Consider the following 25,610-nt stretch of genomic DNA (forward strand, 5'->3'; position numbering starts at 1 on the left):
ACATCACAGGCCACACCCCTAGCAACACTGAAAGCAGACCTAACGATGGAAGTAAACACTGGCAGCCATTTGAGGACCCAAATCATGACAATAGGTTTCAGTTTTGGGCCCCACACCTCTCTTTGAAGCACCCCGGCCATTTGTTAAATATTGCCTGATTCTATAAGGTGGCAATTCACTGAACACAGGGTACAACTCAATGAGTGTATCTAATTGGGGGACATCATAAATACCGTGGTGCTTCGAGCTGAGGTTTAGAGATAGCTAAGCAGACACACGGGGGCAGAGAGGGTATCAAAGAGGTCACAGTCACCAAGCAGCAGCACATCAAATTAAAGTCTGAAGATCTGATAAAGAAATTTGAAGAAAAAGACAGAAAATTCAGTGGGAGACCCAAAAAGAACATTACAACAATCTGGATGAGAACAGGCCATTCAGCCCAACAAAGCTTCATTCCTCCAAATATAACATCCTGTAGTTCTCTTGTCTACATATCCCCCCAAACCAACACCCCCAGCATCTTTTCCAGCACCAACCCATGCTTTAATTAAATGGTCTCCCATACAAGTACTGGCCGGGCCCGAACATGCTTAGCTTCAGGTGGGTGACCTCCTCAAAAGTGCATGTGGCATGGCTGCTGGCTAACCACCTCAGAGCCACATGTCTGGACAGGAGAAAGGACTAAAAGGGACAAAGTCAAAAGGAAAGGCAAATCCTGCAAAAACTCGGAGTAGAATTTACTGTTGAACAATATAAAAAAAAAAAGAATTATACAGCAGCGGAACAAATTACAGTTGTTTTGTATTTAACAAAAGGGCACAGAAAATCCTTAGTTGCTCTTAAATTACCAGACAGTCTTATTCCTGTTTTATTGTAATAGTATTTATTTGTGTAGAGTGTTTTTTTTTAAATAGTAAACTAGGGGGCTTTGCTCCCTGTTTGCTTCGCTCGCCAACCCCCAGGTCACATCGCGTCTCTGCCACTCAAATATGTGGATTTCACTTTCACCAAACAACAAATCTTTTAATTCTCGCGGATACGCCTCTTCATTGGGAAGAAACGCTACTTTTCCCTGATGACAACACGAATTAGACAATCTACAAGTCTAAGACTTAAAGTGTAAATCCGAACAATATATTTGATCTCTTTTCACTGTTCTGTTATTTCACCGAGTAAAAATTTCCATTTATCTGCGCTAATGCGATCTTTACTATCACTTTTTTGAGACTTTCAAATTTTAGTACTTCATAATCTCTAACCTGCTCTGCATGTGTATCACGCCAACGTTTTTGAATTCTTTACAACGATCTACTTTGTCATCTACTCTTTTTCTTTTATTTCCGGCCCCGGGTCTGGTTTAATTTCTAGGTACAAAGTCTCATCTCGTGGGACATGAAAATGTCTCTCTGAAAAAGTCTCGTCTCAGGCTAAAAAGTTTTGTCTCTTCCTAGGATTTTTTTTATTATAATAGAGAGATATACTTCCTGCACAAATAAATACAATTAAATATGCATGCACTGATCATATTTGGGGCGGCACGGTGGTGCAGTGATAGCGCTGCTGCCTCGCAGTTCGGAGACCCGGGTTCGCTTCCCGGGTCCTCCCTGCGTGGAGTTTGCATGTTCTCCCCGTGTCTGCGTGGGTTTCCTCCCACAGTCCAAAGACATGCAGGTTAGGTGGATTGGTGATTCTAAATTGGCCCTAGTGTGTGCTTGGTGTGTGGGTGTGTTTGTGTGTGTCCTGCGGTGGGTTGGCACTCTGCCCGGGATTGTTTCCTGCCTTGTGCCCTGTGTTGGCTGGGATTGGCTCCAGCAGACCCCCGTGACCCTGTGTTCAGATTCAGTGGGTTGGAAAATGGATGGATGGATGATCATATTTGAACAACTGCTGTTCTTGAGGTTGATCCTCCAATTGGCTGTGAGCCCCCCCAGTCTCACTGAGATCGCACAGGTGGTGAACAAGCTGAGGGGGGGAAAAGGCTGCAGGGATCTGCGGTATCAGGGGTGAACTTCTCCAGGCTGGTGGTAAGGTTGTCCTCCTGGCATTGCAAGCAATCTTTGCTTCCATTTGGGAGACTGGTATCATCCCAACTGACTGGAAAACGGAACTTGTCGTCCCTATCTGGAAAGAGAAGGGTGATCTCCTGGATTGCAGCAACTACATGGGGATAACGCTGCTCTCAGTGCTGGGTAAGGTCCTTGCCAGGGTCGTCCTCAATGGGATCCGTGATCACTTGCTCACCTACCAGCAACTGGAGCAGTCTGGTTTTACGCCTAAGAAGTCTACCATCGACCGCAACCTGGCACTGAGGGTTCTCATGGAGTGCAAACGTGAATATCGGCAGAGTTTCTTTGCAGCCTTTGTCAATTTGCGCAAAACGTTCGACTCAGTTGATCGAGCTGCCCTGTAGGACATCCTGAGGATTCGCTGGATCCCCTTGAGGTTGCTGGATATCATGGCCGGCCTGTACACTGGTACTGTGAGTGCTGTGCAGAGTGGAGGCAGAACCTCTGCGTTTTTTCCAGTTGATTCTGGGGTTCGTCAGTGGTGTGTTCTGCTCCTACTCTGTTCAATGCTTGTATGGACTGGGTGTTGGGCAAGGTCGTGGGGTCCAGCGGCTATGGGGCATCTGTTGATGAAGAAAGGTTCACGGATCATGACTTTGCTGATGATGCTGTGATCTTCGCAGAGTCAATGGAGGCTCGAGAAACTGAGCGAGGAGTCTGAGTGTCTGGGCTTGTGAGTGTCCAGCATATAAACCAACATCCAGGCCTTTAATGACCTCTTGGGCACAGCCATCAGTAGTGTGTCTGCGGAGAGAGTGTCAATCTTGTTGAGAGGTTTACTTACCTTGGCAGTGACGTTCATGTCTCGGGTGACTCTTCCTATGAAGTCAGTAGACGGATTGGGAGAGCATGGAGGGTCATGAGGTCGCTGGAAAGGGGTGTATGGCGCTCCCGATATCTATGCTAAAGGACGAAGGTCCAAGTCTTTAGAGTCCTGGTGCTTTCTGTCTTGCTATATGGTTGTGAGACATGGACGCTATCCAGTGACCTGAGACGAAGACTGGACTCCTTTGGTACTGTGTCTCTCCAGAAAATCCTTGGGTACCACTGGTTTGACTTTGTGTTGAATGAGGCACATTACCTGAATTGTGAGGGAGCGTCAGTTACAGCACTATGGCCATATGGTACGATTCCCCGAGGGTGATCCTGCTCGTAAGATCCTCATTGTTGGGGACCCGAGTGGCTGGACCAGACGAATCGGTCACCCACGTAACACCTGGCTGCGGCAGATAGAGGGTCATTTCCGGAGGGTGGGACTGGACCGCGTGTCTGCCTGGGGGGTCGCAAACCGGGACTCTGAGTTGTTTCATTGTGTGGCGGGTGCGGCAACGCTCTGTACCAGTGCATGCTCCCCAACTTGACTTGATCATATTATTAAGACCACCTATAAACCTGCTATTCAATTGAAATTAACTAATCAACCAATCATGTGGCAGCATTGCAGCACATTCAGTCTTGCAGATACAGGTCAGGCGCTTCAGTTAATGTTCACATCAACCGCTAGAATGGAGAACAAAAGTAATGTCAGTGATTTGGATTGTGGCATGGTTGTTTGGGACTAGGCAGACTGGTTTGAGTATTTCTGAAACTGCTCATCCCCCTGGGGGTTTCACACACAACAGCGCCTACATCCATCCATCCATTTTCCAACCCGCTACATCCTAACTACAGGGTCACAGGGGTCTGCTGGAGCCAATCCCAGCCAACACAGGGCGCAAGGCAGGAAACAAACCCCGGTCAGGTCGCCAGCCCACTGCAGACAGCCTCTACAGTTTACTCAAAATGGTGCTGAAAACAAAAAAAACATCGAGTGAGCGTCACTCTTGCAGATGGAAATGCTTTGTTGATGAGAGGGTAAGACAAGAATGGCCAGACTTGTTCAAGTGGACACAATGACTGTGGTAACTCAAAGAACCACTCGTTACAACTGTGGTGAGCAGAAACACATCTTGGAACGCACAACACATTGAACCTCAAGGCAGTAACAACAGCAGAAAACCACGCTGGGCTTCATTCACTCCTGTAAGCCAAGAACAGAAGGCCAAGACTGCAGCGGGCAGAGGCTAATCATAACTGGCCATTTGAAAACTGGAAAAACATTCAGTGAGCAGCAGTCCTGTGGATGGACATGTTTGTTAATGAGAGTGGTCAGAGAATGGCGAGACTGGTTTGAGCCGACACAAAGGCAACAGTAACTCAGAAAACCCCTCCTGTCAGCCAAGAACAGAAAGCAGAGGCTGCTGTGGGCACAGGTCCGCCATAAATGGACAGTTGAAGACTGGAAAAACCCAGCCTGGTCTGAAGAATCTTAATTTCTACTGAGGCACACAGATGGTGGGGTCAGAATTTGGCAACAACTGCATGAATCCATGCACCCAACCCACCTTGTGCCAACGGTTCAGACTGATATAGTGGTATAATGGTGTGAGGAATGTTTTGTTGGAACACTTTTGGGCCTATTAATACCATTTCTTGAATGTCTAGACCTATTTCAGGGTGGTTGCTGACCATGTGCATCCGTTCATGGCCACAATTTACCAATCATCTAATGGCTACTTCCAGCATGATGATGCACCATGTGCCAAAGCAAAAGATGTCTCAAACTGGTTTCATGAACATAACAGTGAGTTCAGGATTCACCAGTTCTGGCAAACTGCATTTACTGTGGATTTAAAATGCACTAACTGGAGGGACGAACTGACAGGGAGAGGGGCAAGCTTGCAGAAACCCTCAGCGTCACTTTCTTGGGATTCGTTTTGGGAAGAGACTTCATAGCAGGTAATGTGGACGTTCTTGTCTTTTGAGGTGTGCGCCGATGTGGTTGCTGACTGGAAGCTCGCTCGTGCTTCAGATCATGCATGTGGAGTAGCAGAGGCAGCTTTGGGATGTGGGAGAACGGGGAGATTCACTGCCTAAATATGCAGCTGACAAATCTGCAGGAATTGCGTGATGCAATCATGTCAGTATGAACCAGAATCTCAAAAGAATGTTTCCAACATCTTGTGGAATCCATATCACGGAGAACTGAGGGTGTTTTGATTGCAAACGTGGGTCCTACCTTTTATTAGTATAATGGTGCTATGAATTGTGGTATGGAAGAAGGTGAACCGCTGTGGCAACCCCTAACGGGAGCAAGTGCTATGAATTTTGGATTTTCCTGAGAGTCCTAAATCTTTTTCAAAGCACTCTATGTGTGTTTGCTATTAGTAGGCTCTACCTGAATATTCCTTTTGAATGCATTCTCATTCTTAATGAAGCTATTGACTGACCGAATCGCATGTCGGCGGTTGCTATTGGCCAGTCTGGAAAAGTTGGAAATGCCTGAAAAGCAGGGCGTGATTCCGCCAGTCGCCGCTAGAGGGCACTGTCTGTTCACCGCTCAAGCGGACGGCAAGCAACAGAAAAGAACTGCGAGGAAGCAGCGCAGTGCGCAGAGCACGAGTGCCAGCCAGAGAGTCGCCCCTCAAGACACGCTCACACGCACCGCAGAACGAAGACGGTGCGGGCGCGCAGTCGTGGCAGAGCCCACCGAGTTACCGGGGATCTAAACGTACTGACTGGAGGGATGTATCGACTGGGAGAGAGGCAAGCGCGCTCAAACTGTCAGCGCCACTTTTCGCGGCTCTTCTGCTTTTACTTAGGAGTAGTTTTGGGAAGAGACTTCATAGCAGGTAAGGTGGAAGTTCTTGTGTTTTGAGGTGTGCGCCGATGTGGTTGCTTGCTTGCGCTTCGGATCATGCATGTGGGTTCTTTCGATCCATCTTGAATTTTACGAGGGTGAAACTGGCACGGAGTGCTTGGAGATGGCAACCGTTTCTGCTTTTTTTTTTACTTTAATCCGCTTGGTGATACTTTTGAAAACTGCGTTTATATGTGCAAACTGGGGCAGTTGGTCGCTCAGCTAAACTTTCATATGTTTTTTGTTAAAATCGAGTTTGAAACCCAAAGAAATGAGCGAAGGAACAGCGAGGTTCAATGAGCGGCATCGGCTGCGACGTGTAATCTCGGCGAGCGCTGCAGAGTAGCGATTGTATGCCAATGCGCGAGGCGTCTTTACTGGATTGGGATTTAAGGCGATTTTATACGGGTGGTTTTGGTTTACCATTCCGCGATCTGCTAGCCGTAAGACCGAGATACTCTTAAAGGATTTTTGTTTTCTTTTTAAGTTTAATAACAGGACCTTGCGATTTTATGAAGGCGGCAATCGAGGGATTTAAAACTTCCAGTGCAGCTCACATTCTACAGTGCCGCCCACACTTGAACTCCGTTCACAAGGGCACAAGAAAATACCATATGGAAAGGATTTGAAACATAAAAGACAAAATGCAGTCCCGTGGCTCTTCTCCTAACCAGAAGTCAGCCCCACACTAATATAAGTGACAGGCGATGGCCCATTCATTCAACTGAAACCTGTGTTTGCTTTTTATCAGACTTCTGTTTACGCACAGATTTGAATGCGGAACTTTTGCATACAGATTCCTAAAATTTACTTTAGAGATCAGTGCGTGTGCTGTTGTATTTTGACCTGCAATTGTTTAATCCGATTACCAGACGATTGCACTGCAGATTCTACATCCCATTGTTAGGACCGCGAGTGCCGCTTTGGAGCGTGAAGCAGATGCCGTACTTTAGTGAGCATCCCGCGTGTTGACAGAAAGTGTCCGCACTCGAGTGGCGGCCGCTAATGAACCCGCAGACGGATGAGCTGGAAAGCTAATGGTCGCGGACCACTGATGCAGCTTGCCTTTACACTAACTTCTTTTTTTTATTTTGGGGTGGTCTTCGTTCAACTCCCACAGAGTCCATAAAATATCATTTGTTTCTAATAAAGATGTTGAAGGGCTTACCAAGCCAGGAATTGCGATGTGCTGCCTTTGTATTGATGTCTCCCATGTCTGTTTTAAAAAAGAGAGTGCGGTCTTCACGAGTCTTAACGAGCATACTCGGAAAAGAAGGACAGAAACGACAGCGATTAAGTGCTATAGCAGTGTTGAGTATGAACGGCACTACAGTATATGAAAGAGAGAAAGAAACGACAGACATTAGGCGCTATATAATAGTGTCCAGTATGAACAGCATATGAGAGAGAAAAAGAAATTACAGTCATTTAGTTCTCTATAATAGTGTCCAATATAAAAGAATTTACAATCATTAAGTGCTATATAACAGTGTTTAGTTTGAAAGTATGAAAAAAAGAGAAATTAAAGGCATTGAGTGTTCTGTAAGTGCCTAATACGAAAAGCGCTTTATAAAAGAAATAAATGTTAGTAGCTGAAAGAAAATTAGTCATTGAGTGTTCTATAGTATAGTGTCCAATTCAAAAATATTTGTAAGAAGTCATTAAGTGCTATATGATAGTGTCCAATATGAAAGGCGCTATATAAAAGTAAAAAAAAATGAGTCATTAAGTGTCATACGTTTGTACTCAATATGAAAATCCATTGTATGAATTTAAAAACTGCCAGTCATTAAGTCTATATAATAGTGTCCAGTATAAAGGGCACTATATGCAAAAAAAGAAATGTCCTTAAGTGCTCAGTATAGTGTCCAAAGTGAAAGGTGTTTTTTTAAAGGAAGAAAGAAATGAGTCATTAAGCGCTATACTGTATAATGGAGTTCATTAAGTCTGTATAATAGTGTTCACTATGAACATCACTATATGCAAAAAAAGAAATAAGTCATTAAGTGCTCTGTAATAGTATCCAGTATGAAAGGCATTTTTTAAAAATGAGAGTCAATAAGTGCTATACTGTATAATTGAGTTCACTGTCATTGAATTCTGTATAGTGGTGTAAACACGAAAGGCGCTACAAGAAAGAAAGACAGCCATTGAATGCTTCCACAATGTTGTTCAATAGAAACAGCGCTATATGAAACCAAATAAAAAAGAAAGAAATGAATCAATCATTGGGTGCTATATAATAGTGTCAAAATATAAACGGCCCTATAAGAAAGAAAGAAAGAAAGAAAGAAAGAAAGAATGAAAAAGAATCTCCAGTGGTCTGTGGTTGCGCATATTTAAGGTGACAAGTCAGTTACGAGTCGCCGTATCTGCGAGTGCGTTTGTGGTGTTCTAAGATGGACCGGCTCCCAGTCCTCTCCACGGCTGGTCCTTGCTTTGCTCCAGATGCATTTACGAGGCCATGACCCCGACTTGGGCGAAGGCAGGCTTGTTAATGTGAAGTTATGCCCAGTTTATAACGAGTGACTTGCCTCGCCCTGCGCGTATTTCTCGCGAGGAGATGGATTGTACTCCGCCTGGACGTTTCGCTTTAGCTTTATTAAGCTAAATTCACTTTAAAAACTGCATAACAGACAAAACACTTTCTAACTTTTATTTTAAATAAAAACGAATTCCTTATTTGAAATTGAATTAAGTTTGATCTATTTGTAGTCTGAGAAACGGCTTTTAAAATTTCCAAACTACATTAACGGAAAATCCCCCAGACATCAGTCGTCCAAAATGCGCACGAAGACAAAGTAAAGGGTCGTGGTGTCGGTTTGGGGAAGGGTTATACTGATGGTGAAAATTTGGACAGTAGTATTTCACAAAATATCACGAATACATAATGTGATTAATCATATATTCAGAACTAGAATAACAATTTTTGATATGGGGGGAGAAGAGGGAGAGTGCCGTGTCAACTCAAGTGTGTGTTCGTCTCCAAGGATCGGTGACTTTATGCTAACAGCGAACTCTCCGTTCAAGCCAGTCATTATTGTTTAGATCGACAGACGGATAGACGTGGAAGGCACTATATAATACATAGATGGACAGAACTTAATTTGTCAGAAGGGTAAATTTAGGCTTTAGATACCCTCAAGGAATACAGAAAAAAACAGTGTTTTGCGAAGATCTAAGTGTCCGAGTTAAATTAAATGTTTTAGTTCTAAATATATCTTTGTAGTATGATGGTTTGTTGAAAATACTTCATTTGTATAAGACAATGAGCACGAGCTACAAGAACCATCTTTATATGTTACGCAAACACACACCCGCATTAAAAAGAAAAGACAGCCATGAAATTCTGCACGACTTAACACAGACAAGGAGACAGATGGATGTGAAAGACACTGTATATTGCAAAGAGACAGATCGATAGAAGTGGCGGTCTCTGACCAGCCGAAATCGATATGACGGAAAAGCAAAGAGTCCTTTTAAAATCAGGAACCCATTGGTATTTTACTATTTTATTATCATCTATCCAAAAGCCCACCGAACTGCAGCTGCAGCGAAACCCTGTTGTTTTTGGGCGCAAGTGTGTTATCATCTATCAATCGATGGCTGTTGTATGGAATCGGTTACAGATCTAAATAAAATTTTTCTTTCCGGAACCTTCATCTGGGTGGTTCTTTTGGGAACCAAAAATGGTTTCCCTATGGCATCTCCCCGAAGCACACGCCTTTATTATGTAGTAAGCTCTATAAATAATATAGATGATAACAGATTTGTGAACTACCAGTGGGTTCATCATTTTATAATGACCATTGCTGCATACATTAACCGTAAGATTTGGGTAGCCAACACTATTGATTTCTATTGTCCACATATTAGGAAACTTTTTAAAGCCCAAAGAACCAAATTTATAAGTAAAGAACTCGGAATGAAATGTTTGTTTGGCAAACAGTGGTTTAACGAAGAACTACACAACCCCAATAAAGTGACATTTGAGGGCCGTTATCTTTAGTGCTCAGTGCCGCCACATGTCTGGGGGTCACCGAGTCGCTAGTGCGCATGTGCTTGGCATTTCAAATGATCGGAGTGCGACTTTGAACGACTTCTCACTTGTACTGTGCGCTTCTCATACAGTGGAGATGAGAACCTCGGGTCATCTCTCTTCTTCGCGTGATACTCTTTGTCCCCTCTATACCCGTATCATTTGGGGTAGTTGGGGGGTTAAGACAGTAAATAGACCGCTTCTGACAGCTGCTCAGACGTGCTCAGACAGCTAGTGCTCGCTCAGTTCTGGCGGCCTTATTGTCCTATTGGCATTGTGTGCTACCGAAATAGAAAGGCAAGCGACGTTAGGGAATGGCTGCTGGGGTAGACAAGAAAAGCCGCAAACGTCCAAGGGAGCCCGTCGGCTATACGAGTTGTCCGAGTCGCTCCCAATGGGGACAACGATGGACGGTTTGTTCAGAATTTCATTTTATTAACACCCTTCACCAGCATGAAGGCCTCCCACGAAGCATTTTAATTAGCTGCCACTCCAACGCAGTAGTTGATGCCGTATTTGCTTTAATGTACACATCGCAAGGACGCCAAGCTGTCCAGTGCGCGTGTCCTACTGTCCGGTTCGAACTGGCAGCTAAATTCCACCTCAGGAGAAGTTTACTCAGACGCCATGTCGGACCTGCGCTGATGGCTGCAATTCTTGGCAGATCTCCTGTGTTTCGGGATAAGAAGCTCCTTGAGTGGACAATTAGCTTTATAATGCGTTCTTCAGGTCCTGTCTGCTCCTTATTGATATAGCGATTACCGATGGCACAAACTGATAGGAGGCTCGGGCATTCCAGCATCAGTAGGCGGAAAAGGACGGGGATTAGCTAAGGCGCTAATTAAATAAACACACGGAAACGGCTAATGCGATTAGAAAAAATAAATACACAGATTTAAGAACCAACAAACGAAAAGTGAGCCTTTGAATAAAATACTACTAATCAGTATTAGAAGAGCCAGCGAGCGATCTCTGGGGAAATGATGACTTTATCAACACGTAGAAGGTGATTACGGACGCTGACTGTGGCCAGGCGCTCGAGCAGTAGAACGAGACCGCAATAAACGAGGCCATAAAACTTTTTATTATCCTGCACTGCTTTCACTTTTACTCGTGTCTTGTCTTGTGAAGGGCGGTGTATGTATAAAATGAAGTCTGCTCGAATGTGGCGGTTTTCACTTTCTAAATAAGAAGGTAAGAAGTGTGACAAACGAGAGGAGACAATTCAGTTCATTTGTCACTCGTTTGTTTAGCTAATAGTCTTCTTAAAGGTTGTACAGGTCTTTCAACTCCATGGCTGGGTAGTTTGTTCCAAAAGCCCATAGCTATATCATCTGCACATCAGAACAGGTAATTCAACTGAACAAGTTTATTTTTGTATATTGTAACCCAAAAACCACACAATGTCACAATCAGTGCATTCATATGCACTTCAGTAACTCTGTTATTCACCAGAAACCGGATTTGTAAAATGCCATGTAAACCCTTGTTTTGTTTAGAGAAATCTGGCCTCTGAGAAATCTGTAGATTTTTCTGTGAATATCGCAGTTATAAGGCCATGTAAAACCTTAACCACAGGGGGTGCAACACCATTCACCAAAATAGAGTGAAGTGCGTCGTCCAAATCAGTTTATGTGACTGGGTTCAAGTCTGCCCAGGCCTCTGTCTTTGACCGTCTTCCAGGTCACATTGCACCCAGCCGCTATTCCTCCTGCAGGTAGTAGGCCCATGTTGTGTTTTTGGGCTGTGCCCAACCCAGACCCATGGTAGACCCGGCCGCCAGGGGCTTGCCCTCTGGCACTTCTTTCAGGCCCGACTCCAGTAGGAGGCCCCGGTAACCCCATACTGGGTGAGGTACTCTTTTTAAACTTATGGGTTTGCATCATTAGGGGCTTTGAATTGGTCTTTGTCTGACCCCTCACCTAGAATAATTTGTCCCGGGATGCCCTACCAGGATCTGCTTTGGACAACATAGATTTACTAGTCGATCTACATCCCTACACTCGCCTATGGTCGTGAGTTTTGGGTAATGCCCAAAGGAATGAGATCGTGGGTACAAGCAGCCAAAATGAGCTTTCTCCATAGGGTGACTGGGCTCTCTATTAGGGGTAAGGTTGAGAAGCACGGAGATCCGGGAGAGGCTCGAAGTAGAGCCACTGACCCTCCACCTCGAGAGGAGCCAATTGAGGTGGTTTGGGCATCTGATACAGATGCTTCATTTTATGGGCACAATCAGCTGGGAGGAGGCCACAAGGAAGACTCAGGGCTAGCTGGGAGGATTATATCTCCCAGATGGCCTGGGAGCAGCTTGGGATCCCACAGTATGAGTTGGCAAGAGTGGGTGGGGAAAAGGGTATTTGGGCTTCTCTGTTGCCCCTCGATATGAGGTGGAAAACAAATGAACGAATGAATGAATTAATTAATGAATTGTCCGACTTTATCCGTGTGCAATTGGTGTTGTACAGTGTGTTGTCATTTATTTGTTGTTGCTCCTGTTCTATGATATGAAAAGAAAGCTTTGTGTGTGACAGATGTCACCAGTGATTGAGCCGCAGAAATTCACATTCTCATGGGTTCTCTGCTGTGGGCAGAGCATTCGTAAAGACGAATAACATTGTTTAAGAGAATGTAATGATCTGTAGAGAAGAGTGAGGTGGAGAATAGATTTATGTGTAAGCCTTAATTGTGAAACGTCACTAATTTCAAGGTGGGGACAAGGGGGGCTGAATTGGTTGCAACACCTGCTGCTTACGCTCAGCAATTTGAACTGTGAGCTGCATCACTTTTTGAACTGAAGTGCAGGTGTTATCAGCGGGGACAAAGCTCCTCGACTGTGTTTCATTGATTAGCAGCACACCGGCACCCGTTGCTTCACGGGGGGTCTCCAATCCCTCAAACCCCTTAATTGTTGATTGTGTGTCATTTCCTTGCAACGCTTGATACTTTACAGGATACCCCAAATCCCTGGATTGTCAATCGAGTGTCTAAACTTCATGGGGGACACATTTTCAAGATCACTAAGATTTCTGAAAGTAAATTGCTCAATTTAAATTAAAATTTTATGTACCAAGTTCACAGCTTACTGTTTTCAGTTCAATTTGTTTACCGGCAGCACTATTTGTGATGCAAATATGAGAAGTTGGACTTCTTTATCTTCAAATGCTGTATTACTTTTGAAAGGGAGGCGGAACATAACTCACATATTTTTCTAGGGGTGTGGGACATAGAGAAGGTTGGGGACCACTGCTCTAACGCTTGTACTGGTACTGACTTGATTGTGTTGTCTATCAAGTTCTTCTCTCAATCTATTTCCATGTAAAGTCAGCTATTTTAGTGGAGCCAGCTTGTCTGCCTATACCTTGTCATGTATGAGGCTGGTCTTAACCCCACATTATTATTATTTTCTGCTCTGAACTTCTAAAGCACCTTGTGATGGTGTGTTCTGTGAAATGTGACATAATCTAACAATCTCAAACCTGCATAATCTAATTCAGAGTTCACGGGCCTACCCTGGGAGGATTGAGTGTTGGGCAGAAACAAACCGACCAACCAACCATCTTCATAAGGTACATTCCTGCACAACACCACAGGGCCAGTCGAGCATCTCCAGCCAATCTATCAGACACATCTTCAAAATGAAGGAGGAAGAGCAGAGTACCACACATACACAGACCTGGTGAGGCAAACCGTCTCCACACAGACAGTGAGTCGCTGTCTGGATGGGATCAGGACTCAGAACTCTGCATCTCTTCCTTGTAGAACTTTGGCCAGTTGACAACGGAGGTGATGAAATTGTAAAAAAAGAGTCAAAGACAAAGTCTGACACAGTCAGAGTCCTGGAGACCTCGGCCAACTGGTCACTTCCCCCCTATTGGCCATTCTACAGCCATCAGTGCTGGACTGGTCAATCAGGTGAAAGGACCCTTCTACCCCATGACTCCAGTGCTCCTTTATCTGAGGTGACTTTTCCATAGGCAGGCAAACAACTTGGCAGTAGAGCAGACGAGGATACCAAGACGAGAACAGAATAGAGAAGAGTTAGTGACAGTTTATAAATATCACATTACTTCTATTTCTCTACAAATGACTAGCAATAGAGCTGCAGTATGCACAGCTAGTCAGCAGTTCTAGTCAGGGTATCCCAAACTAATGTGGCGAGTCTTCAGCTGGGATTTATAAGCTGAGGCTGAAGGGGCACTTCTTATATAAGCAGGCAGACCACTCACCGAAGCTTAGCATGTTTGGGCCCGGCCAGTACTTGGATGGGAGACCGTTTAGGAAAGTTCTGAATTGATGCTGGAAGAAGTGTTTGTGAGGCCAGCAGGGGGTGCGTAACTGTACTCTGCATATGGATCCCAGTGCCCCCCCAGTGGCAGGGACACTGTGCTGTGAAAACTAGCACCATCCTTTGGATGAGGTGTGAAACCGAGGTGCTGACTCTCTGTGGTTGTAAAAGTTCCCTGGGCATCCTTTAAAAAGAGTAGGGTGTACCACAATGTCCTGGCAAAATTGCCCACCCGGCCTGGTCCTTCTGGCCCCCTAATCATCTCCTGTATCTAATTGGCCAACAATCTGTCTCACACCTTCCCCAGTTAATAGCTAAAGTATGGGGAAGCATACAGGGGCAGGAATGGCTGCTGTGATTTCATCCAGGTAGATGCTACACATTGGTGGTGGTATTGTATTTATAATTGATGTTCCTTTTGACTGGGTGCAGGACCTTGCACGTTAGTACATTAAACTCCATTTTCCAAGCCAATTGTAGTATCATCGGCAAACTTCAGCCTGTCAGTCATTTCCCAACCAATTTGTCAAATCAATTTGATTTGTACCAACCATCCATCCATCCATCCATCCATTATCCAACCCGCTATATCCTAACACAGGGTCATGGGGGTCTGCTGGAGCCAATCCCAGCCAGCACAGCAGCACCCGGAGGAAACCTAAGTAGACACAGGGAGAACATGCAAACTCCACACAGGGAGGATCCGGGAAGCAAATTCAGGTCTCCTTACTGTGGAGGTAACAGAGGGTCCAAGGACAGACCTCTGAGGGTCTCTGCTGATGATCTCACTGCATTCTCCTCTTCTCTGTCCTCATTGTCTTCTGCCGGTTAACCAACATGAGGTCCAGTTTGGTAGGTTACCTCTGACGCCCATTTCAGAATTAATCTTCAGTGTGGGATGAAGGCTTTCTGAAAGTCCAAATGAAATATGGCATATGCTTTGAGTGGGTCAACTACTCCAGTTGCCTGTTCAGAAATTTAAAAACGTTGGTTTGGCAGGACCCTCCTTTCATAAACCCATGCTGGTTGTTATTTAGCATATTGTTTTATACAGGAACTTTTCTAATTTAATTCATATTATAGTTTCCATAGTCTGAGGGTCAGCTGAAGATGTGAATCTAATAAATTTGAACTGATGCATGAATAGAGTCAAGTGCTAGAATGCAGAAGTGAGCTACTGGAGCTCGTTAGAGACGACTGCTGGGATCTCTCTATCTGTCAAGCTAGCTCTCCATTGTGTTGTCTTATTCAAATTACCGTATATACTCGCGTGTAAGTCTGGTCTTGAAACCTGAAAAATCAATCATAAAATCAGACCCCAACTCATGCTCCCATTCAAAGATACGACACTTAAATTTTATTTTACATCTTCTTGCCTCCTCCAATCCTGCATCAGTTTCTCAGGCACATCGAAATTTGTTGCAGCAGCGTAGTTACCAATTTCTTTCGCTACTTCAACGATGTTTCATATTTTCTTCTGATCGAACACACCATCATTGATAAGGGATTCTCTTATGATAAAGATGTATGAGGGTGTGAGATACAAAAAACACAATACAGTGCAAACGTCTCTTCGGAATAGTTTGGGTATTACCGTGTGGTCACGTAGACACAATAGAGAGACAGAGAGAGGTTAGGAGCACACGCTAATACAGCGCATTGCCGCACCCACAAAGAACAAAAGGCTGTGTGCTCTGTGGTTACTCTCTCAGGTGGGCGTTAGCATATCGTAATCTCTTGGACCAACAGGGTGAGTTTTTCCGCATTCGACTTATGTATATGACCAACATTATAAAATACCAGAAATTATACTGTAAAAGCAAGTCCCGACTTATCTGCGGGAGAACTTATCTGTGAGTATATATGGCAGTCCAGTTACTGTTATGTAGAATGTGTCATATCCGTATCTATTATATATTGTCTTTCATTCTGTTATTTAACACCATCTGTATACTGCGAAAAGCGCTATATAAATGTAATGAATTATTATTTTATTATTATTATCTACCCATCTGTCTAGCTATTATATAGCATAGTTCACATATATCCATGTTATTTCTATCTTATTTATCAGTAATGTCCTTCATATCTATCTGTCAATATTTTAAAGGTTCTATATGTCTAGCCACCTATTACGAAGTTCCTTGTAAATCTGTATATTTTATATATCGCCTTTCATATCTGTCTATTCTCTATCTAATTTCCTACCATATGGCATTATCTCACAGGTACCCTGTCGCACATGCTTGGCTCTTTGTTCTTTTCTATGAAAGCGCAGGCTCGCTATGTGCCAGTCAGGTGTTGTTTTTGGTCCTGACTTTAATATAAGAAGAACGGATCAATTCAGTGGTAAAAAGCAGCTTCTTCCAACTTAAGATAACAAGTAGGACAAAATCGTACCTCTCCCATACTGACCTAGAAAAATTACTCCATTTTTTTATTACTTCTTGTTTTGATTATTGTAATGTTCTTTTTATGTAGGTGTTAGCCAGTCAGTTGTGGTTCAGAATGCGGCTGCATGGTTGCTGACTGGTAATAGGCTGAGGGCACATACTATATCACTCCAGTGTTAGCACCATTGCACTGACATCCAGTTCATTTTAGCTGTTTATAGATCTTAATGGCTCGGCATCTTCCTAGAATGCTGATCTGATCCAACGACAAATCTCATCACGTTCACTCGGGTCTTCACATCACCTTCTGCTCTTCATGCCTCAAGCCTGGTTGAAGCATAAAGGCGGTGAAGCTTTTATTGTGACTTGAAAGTTACATACCCTTCAGAATAAGATCTGTAAAATCAGTCACAGTTTTTATGTCCAGGCTTAAGAATGACCTTTTTTTTCCCAATGGCTTTTGAATAAGCATAAATGACTTTAAAGTTGTTGAGTTATGTGCAATGAAAAGCGCTGTCTGTGTTGAAATTTTATGATCTGCCCTATGTACTGAGTTTTGTTAATGTGCTGTGTTATGTTTGTGTTATTTGCTGCTCCTGTGTTTTTAAATATGTTTTACAAATATGTTTTCACTGACCTTATCCCATCTATCTATCTATCTATCTATCTATCTATCTATCTATCTATCTATCTATCTATCTATCTATCTATCTATCTATCTATCTATCTATCTGTCTGTCTGTCTGTCTGTCTGTCTGTCTGTCTGTCTGTCTGTCTGTCTGTCTAACAGCTGATTTCCTGGAGTCACAGGTTTAAATTTTGATTGACAATAATGTCTCCTCTTAATCTCCTTTTACTTAAACTGTAAAGGCTCAGCTCTTTTAATCTTTCCTCATCACTCATCTCCTGTAGCCCCTGGAATCAGCCTCGCCGCTCTTCACTCATAGCGCTGCTATGTCCTTTTTTTGTAGCCTGGAGACCAAACCTGCACACAGGACTCCAGATGAGGTCTCACCAGTTTGTTATAAAGCTTCAGTATAACCTCCTGTGATTTGTACTCCACACATCAAGGTGCTATATAACCTGACAGTCTGATAGTCTTCTTAATGGCTGCTGAACACTGGCAGTTGGTAGTATTGAGTCCACTATGACTCATCTACTCTTCTCATAAGCTGTACTTTCGATATTCAGACCTCCCATTCTGAATTCAAACCTCACATTTTCATTTCCTACATGTAATTCTTTACATTTACTGACATTAAATTTCATCTGCCACAAATCTGCCCAAGCCTGTCTGCTGTTCAAGTCCCTCTGTGATGATTCAACAGATAAGAGATTTTCTACCAATCCTCCTGTCCTGGTATCATCTGCAAACTTAACCAGCTTGTTACTTATATTCCTGTCTAAATCATTTATATATATATATATATATATATATATCCATCCATCCATCCATCCATTTTCCAACCCGCTGAAACCGAACACAGGGTCACGGGGGTCTGCTGGAGCCAATCCCAGCCAACACAGGGCACAAGGCAGGAACCAATCCTGGGCAGGGTGCCAACCCACCACAGGACACACACAAACACACCCACACACCAAGCACACACCAGGGCCAATTTAGAATCGCCAATCCACCTAACCTGCATGTCTTTGGACTGTGGGAGGAAACCAGAGCGCCCGGAGGAAGCCCATGCAGACACGGGGAGAACATGCAAACTCCACGCAGGGAGGACCCGGGAAGTGAACCCGGGTCCCCAGGTCATCCAACTGCGAGGCAGCAGCGCTACCCACTGCGCCACCGTGCCGCCCATATATATATATATATATATATAATATTAAAAATAGCAGCAGCCTCAGCACTACCCCCTGCTGGATACCACTCTTAATATCACTAATGTTCTAGTTCTAATGAGGTTCCTCGCACCATCACCCTGTGCTTTTTGTGTTTGTCCCAATTCTGCACCCATCTACACACCACACTCTCAACTCCCACATCTTTTAGTCTGATGCCCAACCTCTCAGGTGGCACCTTATCAAATGCTTTTTGAAAGTCCAGATAAATAATCTCAAGTGCTCCACTTTGCTATTATCCTTTTGTTGCCTCCTCATAGAATTCCAGCGTGTTAATAAAACACGAACTCCCTCTTCTGAGCCCATGCTGACTGTTCAGTAAAACTCCTGTCCTTGCCAGGCGTTGCTCAATCTCATCCTTAATAAGTCCTTCCATTAATTTTCTTGTGTTGGACGTTAAGCTTACTGGCCTGTAGTTGCTTGGATCTTCATGGTCATGCTTTTTATATAACATTATAATATTTGCCATTTTCAGCCCTTTGGAATTTCCCCTGTGTGAAGTGACTTCCCAAAAATATGCGTCAAGGGTTTATATCTGTACTCGCTAGCCTCCGTAAGCACTCTTTGATAAAAAAATGTTCTACCCTGGTGATTTGTTTGATTTCAGCAGCACTTCTTCCTCTACAGCTTCCAGATCAGTCCAGGTTGAGCTAGAGATGGTGCTCCTTCATCCAGGTTGTGATATCAGTGAGACTTTCAGAGATTTAAGCTGATGCTGTGTGCTCCTCGTGTACAGCTGTGTATCATCGGCATGGTACTGATAAGAAAAACCAGGGGACTGGATGATAGGACCTAGAGAGGAGGTCTATAGAGAGAAGAAGAGAGGACCCAGCACCAATTCTTGGGGTATCCCCTATTGCTTTGCCCGGTGCACCCCTGACATCTCTCCATACCAGGACACATGGTAGAATCTGCCCAAGAGGTAGAACTTGAACCCCCTGAGGGCAGTCCCTGAGATGCCAAGGTCGTAGAGGGTGGTGGTTGACCATGTTAACGGCAGAGGAGAGATCTGGCAGCATAGGAACAGTAGCTCTAGCCAGCCATAACATGTTGACAACAGTGAGTAGAGTTGTCTTGGTGGAGTGGTCCTTCTTGAATCCCAACTGATTTTAAGATCAAGCAGTCTTTTCTGTAGAAGAAGCAAAGCAACTTGGTCAGAGACCATAGGTTCCAGAGTTTTGTATAGAAAGGAGTATGGAGGCACTGGTCTGTCATGATCTGCTTGAGACGGGTCGAGGAGTGGGCTTCATGAAAGTGTAATCTGCTCTCCACCATCCATGTCAATTAGTTTAGAAGTTTCAAGGTTCTCTTGTTTGTTTTCAGTTTGGAGGAAGGCATCATGCTAAATACACAAACATCAGTGTTACCTCCATAATTAAATTGTGTGTGTGCGCGTCAACAGGGTGCTGGTTGGACAGCCTGTATACACAAGGTAAGGAGACATTTCAGTCAAAAAAGAATCAAGGCTGAGATCTTGCTGTTCTGGGAGACATGCTTGTTTGGGGGTATTATCTAGCCTGCTGGTGGAAGCAGGAATGGAGCTTTTATTTATTGTTTTCTTTCTTAGTTGTTTTCTAACTAGAGGGTTTCAAAGAGATGGAAGATAAGGCTGTCCCTGGCCAGCCGGCCGGGGTGGCGGGTCGGAATGTGGTCAGGTATGGCAGTCTCAGGCCGCTGGCTGTTTTGTCAATAAAGCTTCAGTCGGCTCCTAGAGGGGTTTGGTGGTCAGACATATGCTGTAACCCTAAGGCCAAGCACACATTTCAGGTAGCTGGGCTACTGCAGTCAAAATTTAGGCAGAAAAGACCCCCAGGAGGAAAGCTCAGCACTGCTCAGTTTGTTTGGCCGGTCCTACTCGGCTCCATTATTGTCGAGCATGAATCAAATCGATTGTCTTATGTTATAAAGACGCAGATCGGTTCAGTTTAACAGCGCATTTATTGGAGCAGCTTTGTCTCCTGAGGGGTCTCCATATTTACAGTTTCCATTCTCTCAAGCGCTGGGGAAATAAGTCAAACGGTGAACAAAGACGCCTTTGGCCTAAAATGTTTAGTTAAAATAATAACGAAGAAAAAAACAGCCTTCCGTTTTTTTGTTTTTACAGTATACATCATCAAGAAATAGGCAGTTCCATTTAAGTGCCTGTGACGTCCGAGTGGAAAAAGATTTGATAAATGAATCCAAGTCAGAAGCCAAGCATGGCGAGCCTTCTGTAATTACAGTGGATGAATAGGGGAGCCGAGCAGGGCGCCGGGGATGGGAGGAATGGGGAAGCGTGCCTGCCCGCCATGGCCACTGCTGCTGACTGCCTTATTTGTGTCCTCCTGTCTGTATTTGTTACTTCAAATTCTTGGGACAACGAGTAGGCTTGCCTCCTCAAAGTGTTTGGGGTGCCTTCTGTGTGGAGTTTGAATGTTCATCCTCTGTTCATAGGGACCCCCCCAAAAGTTAACGCAGGCAATCTCCTTGAGAACTTGCAATTACTGGGTGTCCCATCTCAAGTTGGTTTCTGATTTGTACTTCGGTGCAATGAAATTTATGGTCATGTGGCCGGTGCACACCTCGGCAGATTGATTGGTTAACTGACCACTTGAAGTTGACCCTGTGTGAAAGTGGGATGGCCGGGTGATCCCTCCTGTCTTGTCCCAGTGCTTCTTACATTAGAAAATGGACTTGACATGCCCACTTTCCTTGGTAGTGGTTCATTGCATAAACGACTCATCCATCATCAACTATTATAGTTCGGTGTTACATGAGTTTGGTTTATTGGCCCTGTGTGTGTGGATTCATGCCCCAAGTTGACCTGGCATCCTGTCATGTATCTGGGATAGGCTACAGCTCGTCCTGACCTTGCACAAAAAAGGAATCTTCTTATATAATACGCTACCATGGCTGTCTGTTTGTCTGTCCAGGATTTTAAATACCTGTAGCTCGCAAACCGTTTGACCAATTGACCTGAAATTTGGTACACATCTACTACATGACGTCTACTATCCACTTTCAGGGTGATGAATGTATGCATACGGGTATTGTCATTTCCTCCCACCTTCGCTGTCACTTCCCCTACCTCTTCATATCTTAAATCATTCTTGTGGCAGATTGAACACTTAAGTGCCAACTTGAGTGAAAAATTAAGGAAAACATACTAAGTAATTGCAACACAAACACTCCTAGTGGACTAGTTGGCAGTGCTCCACTGGTGTGCCCCCAGTTTGGGTTCCCACAGAGGTTCATGGGAGCTGTAGTTAGTGATGGAAGATTACACCACAACCTTCGAGTAGGACACCATGCTGGAGGGAGCTCCAAACTGGTTGGATGTCATGGCCAGAATGAGTGCTGCTCTCTGCGTCAGGTGTGAGCCAGAAATAATGGAAGGACCATGGGAAAACTGCACCATAGGGGCGGGGCAAGGAGTCCTTCAGTGGACTAGATGGCGGTGCTTTGCTGGTGTTCCCCCAGTTTGGACTCTCACAGAGTCCCAATGGGGCATTGTCTGAGAGGACACCCCATTTGGATGCCCTGGGGGGAGGTCTCCCCTACTTTATGGCTACTTCACCTTATCTAGAAGAGCTTCCAGGGTGCAGTACTGTGTACTCCGAGGTCCAACATTAAATGGTGCCAGTCTGCCACACTCTGGGACTTGGAATGAGGTGAACAAGGCTAGCTTAGGAGGGGTAGAAGGAGTAGGAAGAGGGCCATTTCATTTTATATTGTGCTAGATGGTGCTGAGCTGTGTTGGTCTGACAAAAAGAAGCCTGTCAAGGTAACTGGCTGACGTAAAAGATAACCTTTGTCAAAAGCTGGGACTGTCCTTGCTAGTTGTGCCACCCCGTACAGGCCACTTAGTTTAACATATGTGGTTATTGCAGTTTCCTTCTGTGCTTAAGGAGTTGCACTGGCAGTGGTTTCTATTCAATTCAATTCAATTCAATTCAGCGTATTTTTGTGTAGCTCTTTGGTTAGTGCAGACTCAACGTGCCGTAACACATTCACAAATAAAATACAACACCAGCCTTTACAAATGTCTAATTACATAATGCACACACATGAAGATATGGTTTCTTTTCCATGATGGACTGACTTGCTATCCAGGGATTACACTCTTAACAGTAAAAGTGCCAAAGGGGTTCTCAGAGCGATGCCATAGGGGAACCACTTTGAGTCCAAAAAGAACCTTCACATGAAGTTTCCAGAAAGAAGAGGAAAAAAATATATGGACTCAAAGCACATACCCGATGTTGGGTTGACATTAAGTGTTATGAAGTAGGAGTCTTGGAACACATAATCCTAAAAACACTTCCCGAAAATGTCCACTAGAGGGGGATATCACCATCAAACCCCGGCTAGTAATAAGGGCAAACACTGAGTCTTTCTAAATAAGAAAGATTTATTCTTCACATTAAATGCTCATCAACAAAAGGCAAAAAGGAGTCGCCTATAACACAAAAGGCAATCCAAAGCAAACAAGTCTGAATACAGATATTCAAAGAATGGTCAATAAATCCAAAGAATCACAAAAGCACAGAATTATGCAAAGAAAATCACCAGACTCCCCAAGACATTCATAATGAACCATTAGGAACTGTGGGAGACCCTCTGGGATAATAGAGTGGAGGGCAGTTCCTGGTGGTGATTGGCAGATGGCCCGCCTCTTGAGGGACCTCCCAAAACACACATGGCACCTAACAAAGGCAGCTTATATACACAGACAAAAACAACAACAAGAAGCAAACGTGAATAACAGAGACACAAAACACGAATCTGAAGAACCCTGGATGGGACATGACAACAGGATAGGGTCGCCAGTTAAGAAAATTAGAAATACGGGACCATGTTCAGTACTGAAAGTGCAATTACATACACCACAGTTTGCTTCAAAACAGCTTCTGCCTTGTTTGATAAATGTCCATTCGCTGGAATAGTCAGTCAGTCAGTCAGTCATTTCCCAATCCGCTATATCCTAACACAGGGTCACAGGGGTCTGCCATAGCCAATCCCAGTCAGCACAGGCAGGAACAAATCCCCGGGCAGGACATTTGGGTTATTTTCATCAAGAGAATCTGAGAAAAAGTATAATTACTTATAAAGTTTACAACTAAGTATTGTGAGAAGGTAGTAAAAATATATTTTTATTATGAAATTTGAAAATGAACTAAATACGGGACATTTGGGTGTCCCTGAAAGGTCAGTATGGGACAGGGGACAAAATTATCAAATATGTCATATATAAGGGACGTCTGTCAACCCTACAATAGGAATAAGGAAGGCTGGAAATTTTCAGCTCAAAATATACTTGAAATAAAATCCTAAGCATGAAAAATACACCATAAAACAAACGTAACTTATTTAAAAAACAAAGCAAAATGGTGTTCTCCAATAAATCAGATATCTCGTTGAAATGGTATGTGGTAGAAATTCAAATTTAAGAAATGGATTCAATGTAAATCTATAAAGTATGCCTTTATTTTTTTTTGGATAACAGTGTTATCAACCCCCTTGAATGCATTTGGGGGTCTCGAGGCCGCATCACGTATGTTTTCTTAATTGACTATTGTGAATATTAGTGAGCTTGTGTGTGCATGTGTGCTGCAATCACTTGGCTTCACATCCACAGTCGATTCCTACCTGATGCCAGATGCTGCTGTATTAGATTTCAAGCTCATTCCAACCCTGGAATGTTAAAGTATAGCTTGAGATAATTAATTAATACATAATATTAGGGGTCCCCAGTTCTCTTATGTGGCCCACTTGACAGGCTGGTTAGTAGTTTGGCTTTGCCAGCCAGAATGACTCTTCTTCATGATGGACTGCAGTTCAGTCCATGGATCGGTTCCAGCCCTGTGGCCGTTACTATGGGTTTAAGATCTGTCTCCTCGAGAAGCCGGAAACTGAATGTGGATTTAATGTTTATTCCATTTTGGTTTTTTACAGTATGAACAATCCATCCATGCATTATATAAGCCATTTAATTTGATTGTAGGTTGTGGAAGCCTGCCCTGAACCCATCTGTCTGACTCTAAATTGACTCTGTAAGATGGCGTGCGAGGAGAATGACATGTTGGTGGGCTGGCATGTAAGGTCCACAACTCCAGAAATTCAACAGCACTCTCTTGTTTGCGTTGTACACATTTAATATAAAACATTGAACAGTTGATGTCATAAGTATTAACCCCCTTCAAGTCAGTATTTAGCAGATGTCAGCCATGACAGCCTTGAGTTTGTGTGTTCAGGCCTCTCTTTCTCTCTCATTTCTCCCACTTCTTCTCCTTTGCCACTCTGCTCAGCTCTGTCAGGTGTCATGGTGATCCTGAGTGATCAACCTTTGTCAAGTGCAGAACCGAATTCTCCATTGGATTGAGATCTGGACTCTGACTGGGCTACTCCAGGACTTTCACATTGTTGTTTTGAAGCCATTTCAGAGTAGCTTTGGCTTTATACTTGAGGTCCTTGTCTCCCAAGGCAAAGGTTTCCTGCAAACTCCATCAGGTTTTACTCCAGGAATTCTTCATATTTTGCTGCATTTGTTTTACTCTCACAAGCCTTCTAGGGTCTGCTGCAGAGAAGCCTCCCCAGGGCCTGATGCTGCCACCACAATTCTGCATGGTTGGGATGATATGTTTATGATAAAGTGCAATGTTGATATATGGTGTCCAGTCCGATGGTCAAAGCTTGGTTTCATTCTCATCAGACCACAGAACCTTCTTCCAGCTGACTTTGGAGTCTCCCATGATCCTCTTGCCAGGATGTCCTGTGCGTTTATTCTTTTTGCCACTCTCCTAGTACTAAGGTGTTGTACCGTATTAGCCATTATGGATGTAGTGAGAAATCAAGTAAAATGATGCCTTTTATTGGCTAACTAAAAAGATAACAATATGCAAGCTTTTGAGGCAACTCAGGCCCCTTCTTCAGGCAATTACATCTCATGATTCCATCTCACCTGAAATAGGGCCCTGAGTTGCCTTGAAAGCTTGCATATTGTTATCTTTTAGTTAGCCAATAAAAGGCGTCATGCCACTCTCCTATAAAGCTGCAATGGGTGAAGTACTTCTCAACAGCTATTGTCCGCCCAGTCTCTCCAAGCTGATCCACTGTAGCTTGTCACTCCTTCAGAGGTCTCTTGATGGTCTCCCTCACTCCTTGACATCTTGTACATTCACTCAGTTTTTTTGGATGGCCTGCTCTAGCAGATTTCCAGCTCTTTACATTTCTTCATGATTGATTTAACTTGGATGTTGTCTTTGTCTCCATCCCTTGACTTGCTTGGTGTGTTCTTTTGTCCTCATTGTGTAGGTTA

General features: G+C 43.9%; 1 protein-coding gene and 1 long non-coding RNA gene across 3 annotated transcripts in view; both read left to right on the forward strand.

Annotated features, from left to right (window-relative positions):
• Nucleotides 1-4,825: 4,825 nt before the first annotated feature.
• ror1 (receptor tyrosine kinase-like orphan receptor 1) overlaps nucleotides 4,826-25,610 on the forward strand; it is a 336,235-nt gene continuing 315,450 nt past the window's right edge. The window contains exon 1 of one of the 2 annotated variants that reach the window (XM_051932708.1): nucleotides 4,826-4,844. Coding sequence is in view for 1 of the 2 variants with exons in the window: in XM_028810949.2 (XP_028666782.2) it covers nucleotides 5,632-5,737 (106 nt within the window). In the remaining variant the exon portion in view is untranslated. Of the gene's footprint in view, nucleotides 4,845-5,293; nucleotides 5,738-25,610 lie in introns of those variants that run through there. The other variant, XM_028810949.2, reaches the window with a different exon arrangement.
• LOC127529394 (uncharacterized) lies at nucleotides 6,879-8,370 on the forward strand. The gene is made up of 2 exons (XR_007936073.1): nucleotides 6,879-7,589; nucleotides 7,738-8,370. It is a non-coding gene; the product is annotated as an uncharacterized LOC127529394 (long non-coding RNA).

This window comes from Erpetoichthys calabaricus, chromosome 10, assembly GCF_900747795.2.
Source record: "Erpetoichthys calabaricus chromosome 10, fErpCal1.3, whole genome shotgun sequence".
NCBI lineage: Eukaryota > Metazoa > Chordata > Cladistia > Polypteriformes > Polypteridae > Erpetoichthys > Erpetoichthys calabaricus.